This window comes from Salmo trutta, chromosome 18, assembly GCF_901001165.1.
Source record: "Salmo trutta chromosome 18, fSalTru1.1, whole genome shotgun sequence".
Classification (NCBI taxonomy): domain Eukaryota; kingdom Metazoa; phylum Chordata; class Actinopteri; order Salmoniformes; family Salmonidae; genus Salmo; species Salmo trutta.
The window spans coordinates 28943754-28959718 of NC_042974.1; the positions used below are offsets into that span (position 1 = coordinate 28943754).

General features: G+C 40.6%; 1 protein-coding gene across 1 annotated transcript; it reads right to left on the bottom strand.

The window, feature by feature from the left end:
* Positions 1-2617: 2617 nt before the first annotated feature.
* On the bottom strand, positions 2618-15273 carry si:dkey-51a16.9 (RING finger protein 122). The gene is made up of 6 exons (XM_029698243.1): positions 14034-15273; positions 12293-12449; positions 5421-5463; positions 5173-5214; positions 4935-5017; positions 2618-4336 (listed from the first exon to the last, which is right to left on the bottom strand). The coding sequence occupies exons 2-6, from the start codon at positions 12400-12402 to the stop codon at positions 4216-4218; spliced, it is 399 nt and encodes a 132-aa protein (XP_029554103.1). The 5' UTR covers positions 12403-12449; positions 14034-15273; the 3' UTR covers positions 2618-4215.
* Positions 15274-15965: the final 692 nt, after the last annotated feature.

Below are 15965 nucleotides of genomic sequence, written 5' to 3' on the forward strand. Positions count from 1 at the left end.
AAATGTGGAAAAAGTCAAGGGGTCTGAATACTTTCCAAATTCATTGTACATTCCGTTCTCAGCGTCAACCAAACTCTATCCTCTATCTTGTTAAGTGTGTTCAGGTGTTGGCCACACCCACTAATTGGCCACACCTGATCTTAATGAGTGCTTCTTTCCTTTGAAATGGGGTCTGTTTGAATAGACTAAAATGTGTAGCTTTGTTTAAATAAATAGCTCCATCTTGGTGGCGCAGTGGACTAATTCCATGGATAGAGAACAGAAGATCGTAAGTTTGAATCTCACTGACGCAATAAAAAATAAATGTGTTTGAATGATGAATACCTAAGCAAATACATTTTCATGTGTCTTATCTGTGCTTGGAATTCAAAACAGTTGAACTAAGCTAGCAGTGTTATTAAAAGTCGTATTGAAACATTCAGTGAAAGTTTTAAGGAAGTTATTCAAAAAGCTTCTCAGAATCTCCCTGCAACCTAAAAATGAACATTCCCAGAACAGGCAAAATTTTCACTTCTGTTCTCAGAATATTTTAAAAACGTTCAGTTTTACCGGTCAGGAAATGTATGGCTTCGTTCCCAGAATCAATGGGAAACCAAAAACGCACGTTCCCACAGCTTCCAATGAACCAAATGTGCTAACTGGGTGGTTTGTAACTTAACGTAATATTTCCAATTTATATTACAATTATTATACTGTAATAATAAGCAGTAACATACACAGTTAAAAACTGTTTGATTTTTTTTAAGTAGGCATGAAAGGTCCAAATTAAATGAATCAATCTCCACTTTACACAATTACATAGCTGCGGGAAGTAGTTTGGGGGTGTGGTTTCTGCGATGCAGGTTGCCTACGCTGAAGATATTTATAGGCAACAAAAACGGTCTCCATAGGCCAGAGCTAGCAGTAAATCTAGCAGTAAAACCTGGTAATGGTTCCACCTCCTTTAATTTCTTTTTTTGAATTTGGGATTTAAGAACTACTTGATATAAGGTCTGTGTTTCGTGTAGGCTGGCGTGACGTTTTGATAGCATTGTAAGACTCTCTATGCCAAGGTGAGTTCTATCATTAAATTAGCCTCAATTTACTTTCAAAAATGTTAAATGCTAATTACATCTCTAGACGACACTGTCAACTACTGTTCACCAGCACGATCAGAGACCCGTGTCCAAACCACAAAGGTCTTCTGTCCCAATTCTCTATTTCAGCTAGCCATTGACTACACTTTAGTTATCTAGTTAGCAGAGCAGCAGATCAAAAAATCTTTAGTTTTACTTAGCCTACGGTTTGTACAGTATGTCGACTTGTGTCTATTTCTCACCTTATGGCATTTTTCAAGGATGAGCATAAAAGCATTAAAAGGTAAGAAGACCACTATAAGTCTGGCCATGTGGAGATGTGCAACCATAGTGAGGGGCAACTTACCGGTTTGGTCAGGGCCAGCATGAGGGATACAGTTTATCCTGTGTCGGGTGGGTGTAGCTATTAAGTTAAGTTTGAGCATTGTAGCAATGCAATGTTCTATACAGCTATCAACATTCTACAAGAAAAGAGCCACTTAATCAATGATATAATCATTAACCAGATTACTCCAGATACCAGACTTCGATGAGTTATAACTCAGTTATAGAATGTTGTCATTGAGGAGAATGACTCTGAAAATCTATTGACAATCAGAATTGACATGGTTTAGACATCCAGCCGGTGTAGTTTCATGACCAGAGACAAATCTTGTCATCCATCAAATCAAACTTTATTTATATACTACATTTCTTACAACCAATGCATTTCAAGGTGTTCAAAGTCATGAATTGAAAGGCATGTGGCACTTAACATCCTCCCTCTTGGCAGGTCTCTATAGGTGACCAGGGGATTCTCTCTAACACATGTGATTGCCCCAGTGGAGTTCATAAGTGTAGCCATGCGGCTGCATTGGCTATTATTGCGGTTCACAATATTGGCTGTGTTTCCGGCCTCTCTCTCTCTCTCTCTCTCTCTCTCTCTCTTTGCCTGTCTGTTTACAGCTGTCACTCTACTCTACTGCCATGATCATGATAGCACCAAACAAAGTCTTAACTCATGGAATACACCTTCATGACCCATAATTACTGTGATGAAGTTAACGACATCTAAGCTGGAAGCACTCACATTTTCCAGCTACTTGCCAGGGGTGGTGTGTGGGCAGTTGCCAAGAACTTTACTCACAATCCTTTGCACTCATTTGAAAAAAACTCTAATCCTCATTTTTTAAAATCTTTTTTACTGGTGGCACATCCATTGCTAACTACTATTTTCCGAAATGGCGCATGCAAATGGATCACAGTGCAAATTGCATCACAGTGCAAAAGACGTCACTACAGTCCCTGGTTCGAATCCAGGCTATATCACATCCAGCCGTGATTGGGAGTCCCATAGGGCGGCGCTCAATTGGCCCTGCGTTTCCCTGGTTTGGCCGTCTTTGTAAATAAGGATTTGTTCTTAACTGATTTGCCTAGTTAAATAAAGGTAATAAAAAAATGTTTTTATGTAAATGCAGATACTTGAAATGGTTATAACTATGCCCCAACTGAATAACATTTGCATGGTTAATGTTTCAGAATGAATAACATCATATCACATATCACTGAAACAATACACTTTATTGAAAGCCAGTTATAATACAAAACAATTCCTTAGAAATAATTTAAAATTATATATTTCATTGATGGGTCATTCTTGAATTGCAGTGGCATTTGCATCCCTCGGCTTTGCAACAATGAGAAACACTTTAAAATAACAAATAGTTACACATCATACATGTTTTTGATTATATTGTACTGTTTATCATTGATAAAATATATATAAATCAATTTCTACTGCAAAACTGTATATTTAATGCATTGTTTAAACTTTAAAGTGACTTCTCTAGTCTCGTTAGAAGGCCTGTCTTTTCTCATACATCTCCCTCAGAAGCTAATCGGGCATCTGATGCAATTACGGCAAATTTTAGTTAGGGGTTTCTGAAATTACTCATTACACAAAAAATATACAAGGACCTTGAGCATTCCCTCCAGTTGCAAACTGTTATCGGGGGAGGGGTCTATATTAAAGAAAGTTCTTAGCTAATCACACCCTTTTAGCATGTCATAATTTTGAGGATTCCATTGATGACTTGGTGTCTAAATAAAAATTGTCATTTGGTATTACTCAATTTAAATTTCAAAATGTAAAATGTAAGGGAACATTTGAGCATCTGTGCATCTGTGCTCTCCATTTAAGAAAATACTCAATTACCTAAAATGTGTCATTACCATCCTTGATATTTAAAGTCATTAAGCTGCCATAAAAGTTTATTTAGAATAGTAAGATGTACCCATATACTGTACATTTAAATAAAAACAAACAAAAATGAAGTTAATTTCTTCCAAAATACCATTCCCAAATGGCAATGCAAGTCAAGAATGACCCTGATGGTTTATTTAGTGACATGGTCACTGCACCCTATGTCATAGCTGAATACCTCATAGGCCCCTGATGGCAGCTGTGGGCATGGTATGTGCGTGTTACCTCCATCCAGGCCCCATGTTACTCATCGACCAATCAGGACACCCTATCTTCACTTGGGAACATGGGATGGCGGGTTATTGCCTATGATTTGGGAAAGTAGGGCCCAATGCACAGCATCCCAACTCTTTTTCAGTACCCACTGTTTCTTTTGTTCTACTGTATTATTGACTGTATGTTTTGTTTACTCCATGTGTAACTCTGTGTTGTTGTATGTATCATACTGCTTTGCTTTATCTTGGCCAGGGCGCAGTTGCAAATGAAAACTTGTTCTCAACTAGCCTACCTGGTTAAATAAAGGTGAAATAAAATAAAAAAATAAATACAATTCTCCAGTAGGGGTTGGCCGGTGGTCATGGGACAGGGTCTCATCATCCATCTCCTGCCTTTTTGATAACAAAAACATTCAGTTTGTTCTCCAATATTGTTCTATGAGTTCCACTTCAAAGTCTCATCTCACACACACCTTCAGGGGTCTAACACCTTCAAAACCAGAGTAGAGTCTGTCAGAACTCTAGGATGGGGGTATATGGAAGACGTCAGGATGGAATGCCTGATTCACTTCAACTGGACCAGGGTGTGATTTTTAGGGGTCCGGCGGACTGGAGTGGGTTGAGGCAGGTTGGAACTGTAATTAGGGGTGTTGAGGTGCTGCAGTGTGGTCCCTCGCTCATCTCACACCGCCATTGGGCTCTGGGGCCTCTCTGCGCCCTGTGGGGGGTCTGGCTGCAAACGGCAGATGGGTTTGTTACACATGGGGCAGACACTGCGGATCTCCAGCCATTTTAACAGACACCTGCGTAGGGGGAGAGAGGGGAACATATTATATTACAGAAAAACATAGAGATGTGGAGAAGAAAAGGAGAGATAATGAGCGGGAGAGAGAGGAGAGAAAGAGAGAGCAAGAGAGAAAGTGGGAAAGAGAGACAAAGCGAGAGAGAGTGAGAGAGAGGCAGACAGGCATACAGAGAGAGCAAGGACGCATGAGAGAGAAAGACGCAATTCAGGGAAGGTTCAACAGTACACACTACCCTGTATATTACTATATACGCCCATTGGCTACTAACATGCCAAACATATCCTGTGGGAGAGGTCGTTATACTATTCTACCCTGGTCCAGGGAGAAACAGATGGTAGTCTATCATTTCAAGCAAACAGTCTGCAAACAATGTCATAGGGGTCTTTCCTTAGGGGTAAAACAGGTGCATATAGTCAAATGACTGAAAGTCACACAGACAGTAAATGCCTGTCACTTTCACACTAGACCTGGAGGGCTTTGTCAAGGCTTTTGTCTCTTTTTTAAATTAAACTAGCTTTTGATCTCTTCTTCCCTGTGTACGCCTTCAGCTGTTCAATTCACGCCATCAAAGCCAGGACTGTGGGAGGGGCCTTACTTCTTGTGAAAGGCATGTGAGCAGGGACACACTCCAAGCTCGTCTCTGCTTTTGAACTCTTCTAAGCACACGGCACAGGTCTGCTGTAGGATGGGAAATAAATCACGTTAACACTATCCTTAGAAGGAAAAAAATCTCTCACTTCCCACCTTAACCCTCTGATGCTGAGGCCTAAATTCTATTCCCCTGCAAAAAACAATTTGCAAAGTGCATAGCTGGAACAACAAAATCAACTTACTCCAAGAAGACTCAGTTTCTTTCCTGCACCTTTCAAAACAACCTAGAGATAAAGATGAATTTATGACAGAGGGAAATCTTTTTTACAATAAAAGTGCAACAAAATAACACCTTTTTAAATTAATATAATAGAGATCGATTTTAGAAACAACTGGCAATCCAAAGATATCAAGAAGAAACAAACAAGTCATTCTCATTGTGAAATTTACCACGTTTGAGAGATTTTTTAGTAATACAAGATGAAATTACCTCATTATATCCATATTGCTCCCTTGTGCCTTGTCGCCTTAACCTGAAACAGAATTATATAAAAAGGCATATTCAAAAAGGATTTTTGACATTGACTGATATAATTGACACTTCATAATTCCATATTACATTGATCTGTTATGAATGCTTGTCCCATTACTTTTCATCTTTCGATCATATGTCCCATCATGCCTGATGTGTTGTCATGGAGACCGCTATTCATAGGTTGCACCTCCGTCACACGGTCACGTCATGCCATTGTTATGAACGTTCAAGCCGCCCTCTACCGGCGGCGCCATAGTGGTGCCCTGAAGTGGTGATAAGCACAGTCATGGAAGCAGATGTTCTGTTTGAATTAGATGGCTTGTCGAGTGGAGATGAGAATGAGTAGAATTGGAATACAGTGGAGAATGTAAAAGGAAACAAGAGAAGTAAAGTGGTAGTGAAAACTAGTAAGTCCAAACCTAGGTCTGATTATTTTTTGGTTGGATTAAGGGTTTTGGATCAATTTTGTTACCTGGTAGATCCGTTTGGAGTCTCTATTAAAAATTGGTGGCGTCGATGAGAATAACGAGAAGTGGGCTTTTTTGTGTTTTCCATGGAACAGAAGGAGCGTGCTTCGCGCCTCAAGATGTTGGATTGGAATGTGTCATGTGTTTGGATCTTTGAAGCAGGGCACCCATCAAGGGTGTTATCTCTGGGATGGCTCTAGAAGTAAATGCAAAGGATATATGTGAAGGATCAAGTGGTTGGTGCACAATGACTGACCTGTACGGTAGATGGAGTGCAGAAGCCCACTCCATCCATTCTATTGTTTTTTGATGAAGAGTCTCTCCCTTCTCACTTGTATTTAGGTTACATGAGATTCCCTGTGAGAGCCTCTGTGCCCAAACTCATGCAGTGTGATAAATGTGTCAAGTGTATGTAGACGGGAGGAATATTATGTCAGCTGAGCCTAAATGCTGCAATTGTGGTGGTGAACATTGTGTCCTGTTAGGGTGAAGGAGATGGAGTTGGCAAGAATAAGGGCTGTCCAGAATGTCTCCTATCCGGAGGCATTGAGAAGCGTGGAAGAAAGGAGTGAAGTTGAAGAAGTAATGGTAGTAGGAGTAGAGACACAAGATGATGTTCCTTGTCAACAGAGGGATCCTGACATGTGGCACATTAAGAAGGTGGACTTTGTAGCGTTTATTACTTTGGTTATCAATTGCACAGCGCAAACGGAGAGGAAATCGGCGTAAATAGGCATCATCGTGAGTTTTTTGTGGGGGCCTCAGGGACTTTTCTGCAGAGACATTACAAGGAATCCTGTCGATGAATGCCCATCCTCACAGACTCCTGAGCCTGTGTAGGGATTGATTTGAATGTGACTGAAAGAGTGGGATGGTTGTTTGATTTATTTTTCTATTATCTCGGGACCCCCCCCCCCCTCCCACAATGGAATGTACAGTATTCTTTTTGTTTTGTTTCAATACCCCGTACAGTAGGTGGTGGCAATACAACAATCGGTGTAGTCTGGCATAAAACTTTAGAGAAGAAGAAGCACAGTCATTCTGGATGGAGGCTAACTACTGTTTAGTTTAAATTCCACTATAGTTCCTGGAAATACGATGACATTGCTAAAGAATTCAAATATTTAGTAGGAAACAACTTTGCCAACATTATCATATCATCAAATTTACTATAGACAGATGGCAATGTTGTCATTAGCTAGCAAAGTTTGTCAAAAATAGCTAGCAATGCTAACGTTAGCTAGCTAAAATCCGGTGGCCTCCCCTCAATCTAAAGTCTAAAGTCAATCTGGTGACATCAAAATCATGACAAAAGGTTTTCCTACTAATTATTTGCCTCATTTTGAATGCATTGTATTTCCATGCCACTGTAAAGCACATTTGATGAAATCTTCATCAGCGCTCATTGACGATGCATTGAGTAGAACGCATCAGTCCAAAGCGAACGTTCAAAACAGTATTGTGATGAAACATGCAACCCATGAATAGTATGCCAAATGCAAGTCACAATGTGTCTACACTTGGCTGTGCTACAGCTGCAAAGCACCTCATCAGGAGCAGATTTGAGTATGTATTTTTGGTTCCACATCTCGACAACAAGAAAGTCTAAAAGAAGACGCCTCAGATTTGGCCAGAAAACACATTTTGCTCCAGGTGTAAACACAGTCTTAGCAAAAGGCTCGCAGCTGGTTGTTCAACACCTAGCATTGATCACATTGATGTTTAAAGATGCACTATGCAAAAATCACTCCGACATTTCCTGGTTGCTAAAATTCTAATAGTTCGCCTAATTTTATTTTATGCGACAAAACAAGCAAGTATAGTGTAAGAATCATTGCACCATCTAAACTGCTGTGAAATATCTTTTCCATAACCTAAAATATTTTAGTTTTTTCAGCAGTTTGAAGCTGGTGTACAAAACCGAAAGTAAAAGACACAAAAACAAAATTTAAGAATGGGAAGCATAGAAATAAAGCACATAGAACATATCTACCGCTTCTTAGGCTTCTTAGACTTTCAATGAAAATGACAGATCTATAACTCACATTTCCATGTGAATTTGGTCGGGTCGCGCAAAAAGTTATATTTTGCAGCTTTAAAACATATTGTACTACCTGATTGTGTCTGCCTCAGGGTTGTATTTTCCAAAGCAAGATTAATAGGTTAGCCAGCTGAGCTAACTTTGACAAAAAACATAACTCAAATGTTCTGGGCCCGGTTTCCCGATAGCAATGGAACTTAGGCTTACAAGTGTTTTAACGATGCATCTTTCCTACAATGGCCGAAGATGTAACATGCGTTTCCCAAAACACCACACAGAGAGAAAAGTTGCTAAGTGTGTCGTTGAAGCATATGTCGATACTGATGGGATTGAAAGAAAGGCAGCGCTACTCTCGGATCAGCTTTCTCTTACCTTAAAATGAAGGGCCTCCCGAGTGGCGCAGCGGTCTAAGGCACTGCATTGCTTGAGTCGTCACTACAGCTCCGGTTTCGATCCCGGGCTGTGTCGTAGCCACCCGCGACCGAGAGACCCATGAGGCGACATACAATTGGCTCAGGGTCGTCCTGGTTAGGGGAGGGTTTGGCCGGTCGGCATGTCCTTGTCCCAACGCGCTCTAGTGACTCCTGTGGCGGGCCGGTCGCCAGTTGTACAGTGTTTTCTCCGACACATTGGTGCGGCTGGCTTCCGGGTTAAGCGAGCAGTGTGTCAAGAAGCAGTTCCGGCTTAGCAGGGTCGTGTTTCAGAGGACGTATGGCTCTCGACCTTCGCCTCTCCCGAGTCCGTATGGGAGTTGCAGTGATGGGACAAGACATCTCAGTTTTCATACCATTTGGATATCACGAAATTGGGGAGAAAAAGGGGTAAGTAAAGTAAAACATTTTTTTTTAGATTTTATATATATATATATATATATTTTTTTTTTTTAAATTTTTTTAAAATTATTATTATTATTATTATTATTATTTCACAATACTAATGACGGATCAGCTCTTAGAGAGATAATATCAAATACGGCTGCAAATATTGAGCCGGCTTATTCTAATGCTTACCCAATAAAAATGCACTAAATCACCAATTTGGCACATCATTGTGCACATGTTAGGCTACACATTATGAAATATTAGACAATAGCCTACAAGTAGCAAAATAAAACAAAATGTATTGAACATGAATGCAGTCATCTCAGTTTTCATTTTGTATCAAGTGCAAAGACATTGGCAACTTTGTATTTCAACCTGAACTCGGGTAGACATAACATAGTAAAGTAAATCTGCCTCCCTCCATTTAGAGTGATATGTTATGTTTTGTATGATATGTATTAATTTGTGGATGTCCATCATCCATTTCATATGATATTCTACGAATTGCAATTCGATCAATATGTTACGGTTTTCAATATGTATGATATGTTACGAATTCCTATTTGTTGAGGCTAACATTAGCTAGGTGGCTAACGCTAATGTTAGCTAAGTTGGCTAACTCCTTTATGCAATCGCGGTGTCAGATTTTAAAATAGCTTTTCGGCGAAAGCACATTTTGCAATATTCTGAGTACATAGCCCGGCCATCACGGCTAGCTAATTTGACACCCACCAAGTTTGGCCCTCACCAAACTCAGATTTACTATAAGAAAAATTGGATTACCTTTGCTGTTCTTCGTCAGAATGCACTCCCAGGACTTCTACTTCAACAACAAATGTTGTTTTGGTTCCAAATAATCCATAGTTATATTCAAATACCTCCGTTTTTGTTCGTGCAGGTCAGTATCCGAAGGGTGACGCACGAGCGCATTTCGTGACAAAAAAATTCAAAATATTCCATTACCATACTTCGAAGCATGTCAAACGCTGTTTAAAATCAATTTTTATGCTATTTTTCTCGTAAAATAGCGATAATATTCCAACCGGGCGACGTTGTATTCATTCAAAGGCTGAAAGAAAAAAATGTATAATTCTCGTGAACGCGCATCTCCAGTGTCACTGTTCTCAGCCTGACCACTCACAAAATCTCCTGCTGTTTTTCGCCCAGAGACAGGAGAGACGTCATTCCACTTTCTGGCGCCTTCTGAGAGCCAATAGAAAATGTCACGTTACAGCAGAGATGCTGTATTTTCGATAGAGATGCCACAGAAGGAGAACAAATTGTCAGACAGGGCACTTCCTGTATGGAATCTTCTCAGGTTTTGGCCTGCCATATGAGTTCTGTTATACTCACAGACACCATTCAAACAGTTTTAGAAACTTTAGAGTGTTTTCTATCCAAATCAAATAATGCATATTCTCGTTTCTGGGCAAGAGTAGTAACCAGTTTAAATCGGGTACGTTTTTTATCCGGCCGTGCAAATACTGCCCCCTAGCCCCAACAGGTTAAGGTCAGGGTTAGGGAAAGGGTTAGCTAACATGCTAAGTAGTTGCAAAGTAGCTAAAACATAGTAAGTAGTTGTTCAAATGCTAAAGTTGTCCGTGATGTGATTCGAACACGCAACCTTTGGGTTGTTAAACGTTCACGTTACACGCCCACCCAACCACTCCGACCATCCACCCTCCTTTTGTTTTTGCCTTAATCTTACAGTATTTCTTATGTAACCATTCAAAACGTAACATATCAATCTAATTTCAATGTCCTGGATTTACATTTATTACGTTACGTATATTCTATGAAACCAGGCTATGTATTTGTAGTCAACTTTGTTTTGACGTTATGTGCGGTCACAGAGAGACAGATAACCCATGTGATTCTATGTTTAGTGGAAATCTGTTCTACGAGTGGTCTAAGACAGGCTTTATATGACATGTGTTTTCAAATGCAAATAACGATGGTTTTGGGAAACAGCTCTGGGATTTAACGATGCTCCTACAAAGGTTCTAATGATGAACTTAGCGTGAAGATGCTTTTGGGAAACCAGGCCCTGATCTATTAAGAAAGCTATAGCTGACTATGGGTTATTGTGATTAACAAGCCCGTAACTCATTGATCATCAACTAGATTCAGCCAAGGGAAGATCTTTTTCTTGAGCGGATGGTCAGGGGGGGGTCGGAATAATTACAAACAAAACTTCAAATTGACAAAAACCCCAGATATATATACTGAACAAAAATATAAATGATCTTGCAGGTAAAGTAGCTGGATGTGGAGGTCCTGGGCTGGCGTGTTGCGTGGCCTGTGGTTGTGAGGCCGGTTGGACGCACTGCCAAATTCACTAATACGATGTTGGAGGCGGCTTATGGTAGAGAAATGAACATGAAATTCTCTGGCAACAGCTCTGGTGAACATTCCTGCAGTCAGCATAACAATTGCGCACACCCTCAAATTTTGAGACATTTGTGGCATTGTGTTGTATGACAAAACTGCACATTTTAGAGTGGCCATTGTCCCCAGCACAAGGTGCACCTGAGTAATCATGCTGTTTAATCAGCTTCTTGATATGTCACACCTGTCAGGTGGATGGATTATCTTGGCAAAGGAGAAATGTTCACTAACAGAGGTGTAAACCCAATTGGAGCACAAATTTGAGAGAATATGGAACATTTCTGGGAACTTTTATTTCAGCTCATGAAACATGGGACGAACACTTTACATGTTGCATTTATATTTTTGTCCAGTAAAATATTTGAATAGAAAATAATTTCAAAATGTGCTTACATTTGTATACGATTACATATATATATATATATCTCTCTATTATTATGTTTTTGCTCAGAAAACTTGGGGGCCAAATAAAATCACCTTTCAGTTGGGGAACCCTGCTGCGCTAGGTGTTTGCTGCTGTGCAGTAGGGGAGAGTGGTGTAAGTTTTGCCAAAGGGGTAAGTTGAGTCACCTTTCTAGGAAACCATACACAAAATGTAATATTTGACCAAATATTTACACTACCGGTGTGCAAAGCTGTCATCAAGGCAAATGGTGGCTATTTGAAGAATCTCAAATACACTTTTTGGTTACTACATGATTCCATATGTGTTATTTCATAGTTTTGATGTCTTCACTATTATTCTACAATGTAGAAAATACTAAAAAATAAAGTAAAACCCTTGAATGAGTAGATGTTCTAAAACTTTTGACTGGTAGTGTAGGAGTCTGTGAAGGAAGAAACCTCATGGAAAAAGTGCTAAGCAAGTTAGGTCCAAAAAACAGATTTTCACCAAGTCAATTGAATTTGTGTTAGAGGCTTGTATCTAAACTGTATATAAGTATATAAACTGTCATGTTTACATGAATTCAGATTATTTCCAGGGATACACAACATCGTGAAATATATGTAGATATCTTTGTTAGAAAGAATACTATAGCTCCCTTGACGGAGTGATGCCAAATGTTTAAAAAAATGGCTAAACTTACCCCACTCTCCCCTAAGCCTCACCTGAACATGTAGCAGCAGAAGATCAGGCTGAGCATGAAGACGAAGAGGCCAATGCCCAGGATGATAACATACATGTTGAGGGGCAGGTGGTAGATGTCTTCCGATGTCATCTTGCCGTAAGGGTCTGAGATCTGCGATCTTAAACTGCACAGACATCCTGAGAGGAGGAAGACAGAGAGAGGAAGAAGACAGAGAGCCTTGAGTCTACTTGACCAAACTCTACATGCCCGTCTGTCATTACAGGCAAAAGACAAAAGGGGTTCAGTATATATGTCGTCCTCAATAATGGATTCTGAAGCATGTTTCAGTGACGTGTGTGTTTCATTTACAATGTAGGGAGGATGTTTTACATTCAAGAAATTAGTATGTGGCATTTTAAAACATTGTGCTGTGTCTCTGTGTGTGTGTGTGTGTGTGTGTGTGTGTGTGTGTGTGTGTGTGTTCATCTACTAAGTGCACAGAATATGTTTTACATATGAAGCAGACCGAATCAAATTAAATTTGGAATTTGGAATGTCCTATTAGCATAAATGCGTTATTTACTGTGAAGTGGGCTGCGCATCGTATGGCTGACCGGTACTGGACTCTCGGCTCATCTCATTGCATGTGTGTGCCTAAGGCAGGGTGGACATGCATATTGCATACTGTTAGCCACTCAGCAGCTTCTGGTTTTATGTACTGTATCAATGTAACACTACTTCCATTGTTGAACTTCATTGTGTTGCATGAACTTTTCAAAATGTACTGCGTTACTTCTACTGAAAAGTGAGCTCTCAGTGTTGAACCAGCTCCCCCAGTAAGGCCTGTGCGTGTGTGTTTGACAGGTGTGTGTGAGTCCCATATCTGAAGGCCACTCCAGCAATGAGGCACTCCACAATGACAAGAAATCTAATGACAAAACCTTAAAATCGGTACGTTTAGATTTTTACATTAACAAATAACCTTCAATTCATTGCATTTTAATCTCTTATCAAAATGAAAAGAAACAAATAAATACATTTACTCAATGAAATATATATTTTTAAACGTTTGTATATTGTCCCATACCATAATCTGTACTCTTAAATGTGTTGCACCTAATCCCGATTTTGAATACCACTGTAGTATAATATGCAGTATATTGTTGGACTTCAATGTGTTACGCTTGTTTGTCGGCCTGGGGATGTGTGTGTATGTGTTTTGTGTGTGTGTGTGTGTGTGTGTGTGTGTGTGTGTGTGTGTGTCGTTTTATGGCCCTGAGTGGGAGATGGGGAATTGGAATTTGGTCCTTTCAGTCCATGCAGGCGTTTCAGACTATCACCAGCAGCACTACCTATGGAGAGAATGGTGAGCAACCTTAACGTCTAATGCCACCCATAGTCCCACAATAAGTAGAGTACTTCCTGGGTCAAAGGTCACTTCTGCCTGTGTGAGGGTCTGGCCAGAAGGGCCATTCCACCAGATCTGTCTCTGAGGGGGGTGGGGTGCTGGGTTTGGGTGAGGGAAGGGGCATCTGTAATTTTAGCAGGATGTTAGTAAATCATTGACAGTCGAGGTCTAAGAGGTAGGACACTGTGAACACATGCTGTCTGGGAGAGCGTCTAGGGCCTAGCGTCGAAAGGAAAGGCACACAACAAAACAGACAGGACCATACAAGTCATACCCACTCAAATACAAACCAATTGTAACGAGACAACACATTGTTACACCACAAACACAAAGGTCATTATTGCGCCACTACACATAGGAAGAACATACTCACCGTGAGACCACTGGACTGGGTGAAATCAGCCTCAAGAAAGCCAGAGGGACCCAGGGAATCAGTGGATGGGGGTCAAAATGTCTGAAGTTACTCACAACCTCTAGACTCACTGTGTCTGGGGTCACAACCAGTCCTGGGTCTTTGTTTGTTGGGGTGCCGACAGATTGAGGAGGTTGTCCCCAAAAAAGTCACTGTCTTCCAGACAATGATGTGAGTCCAACCTCTTCTGTGTCCCCAATGAAAATGACTTTTATTTGTAGGCTATGAGTCAGTCCCGTTGTGATAAACATTGTCAGTTCCCCAAGAAGCTCTCCTGTGGATGATGCTCTGTTTTCCAGTAAAACATTACAAAAACAACTCACTCATTGTTGAAATCCACACTCTTCTTTGTGATGATTTGTCATTATGTGAATAATCAAGCAACAATTTCATCAGGAATTGATAGCTACTTTTTAAAATCCAAAATTATGCTAAAAAGTGTGAAAAGATATTAAGATATTAAAGGCAACAGAATCAAATATATCCGTATTGCAATGGCTCCCCTCTTCAAATAAACAAAGGGATTTCCAGAGCAAAGCCGTGTATATATTATGGGATAAACATCATACCCTCGCAGGTTAAAGACACATCAATGTTATTGTTAATATTCCAAATGGAGAGAACTCCCATGCAGCTAACTCAATCTATCCAGCTGAGTGCAGTCGCTGCTTTGCTTTGTCTCCCCTTCAAAACATTGTCACGAGGCTTATCCCTCCCTCCCCTGATCCTCTGAAGTCCTGTTTTCCTCTCTCTCTCTGCCTCCGCCTTCCTTGAATACTCGTCTCAACATAGATTTCCTCTCTTGCTGTGAAAACCTGCTAATTATGGGAAACAAAGGAAGAACTTGAATGGTTCCCTGCAGTGCCCAGTGTTCCTGTAAAAGCAGCTATTTACGCCTGCACTGGCGTTGTGCTCTCTGCTCTGTCAGGCCCAACCATCTGCTCCCCTTCTTCCAAAACAGACAAAGAGGGGGTGAAAAAGGAGACAGCGAAAATTAGCCTAACACTGATAATTTTAACCCAGGAAGCCGCTCGCCTCTGGTCCCACTCTCTCTTTTTCTCTCTCTGCTCTCAGTCCCTCTTCCTCACAATGGAGCTAGTGAGCATACCTCCTCAGCTCAGTTTGTAAACATATCCCTGCTCATGTGATTCGCTGTCTGCATCATAGCTCTGCTTTCACCCTCCCCCTCCTTTCTCTCTGCCTTGCTCACTTTCCCTCTCTCATTTTCCCTCCCTCCCCCTCTCTTTCCAGCTGTAAGCTATTACTAGGTGACAACAGAGCAGGAGCCCTACAGGCAGACAGGCAGAAACCCAGCTAACAGGAAGAGGCAGAAAGAACATATTTGTAATGTTACCCGTGATGTTCCCGTAATGTTTGAGTGCCCAATTTTCCCATTAGATAGGGGAACATTCGATCTATGTTAGCAAAAACCTTCTGAGAACCTTTTTAGCATATTTTGCCATTAGTTAGAACATTCCCTTAATGTCAAACAGAACATATCCAGAAGGTGGTTACCATGTTCTCAGAATATATATACGACATTAATGTTCTAGACACATTCATGTCACAGGAGGTTGGTGGCACCTTAATTGGGGAGGGCGGGCTTGTGGCAATGGCTGGAGCAGAATAAGTGGAAAGGTATCAACAACATCAAACAAATGGTTTCCCCTTACCTGGGATTTGACTCACAACCTCTTGGTTTTTTATTTATTTTTATTGAACCTTTATTTAACTAGGCAAGTCAGTTAAGAACAATGACGGCCTACCAAAAGGCAAAAGGCCTCCTGCGGGGACGGGGGCTGGGATTAAAAATATATATTTTTTTTATATAAATATAGGACAAAACACACATCACGACAAGAGAGACAACACAACACTACATAAAGAGAGACC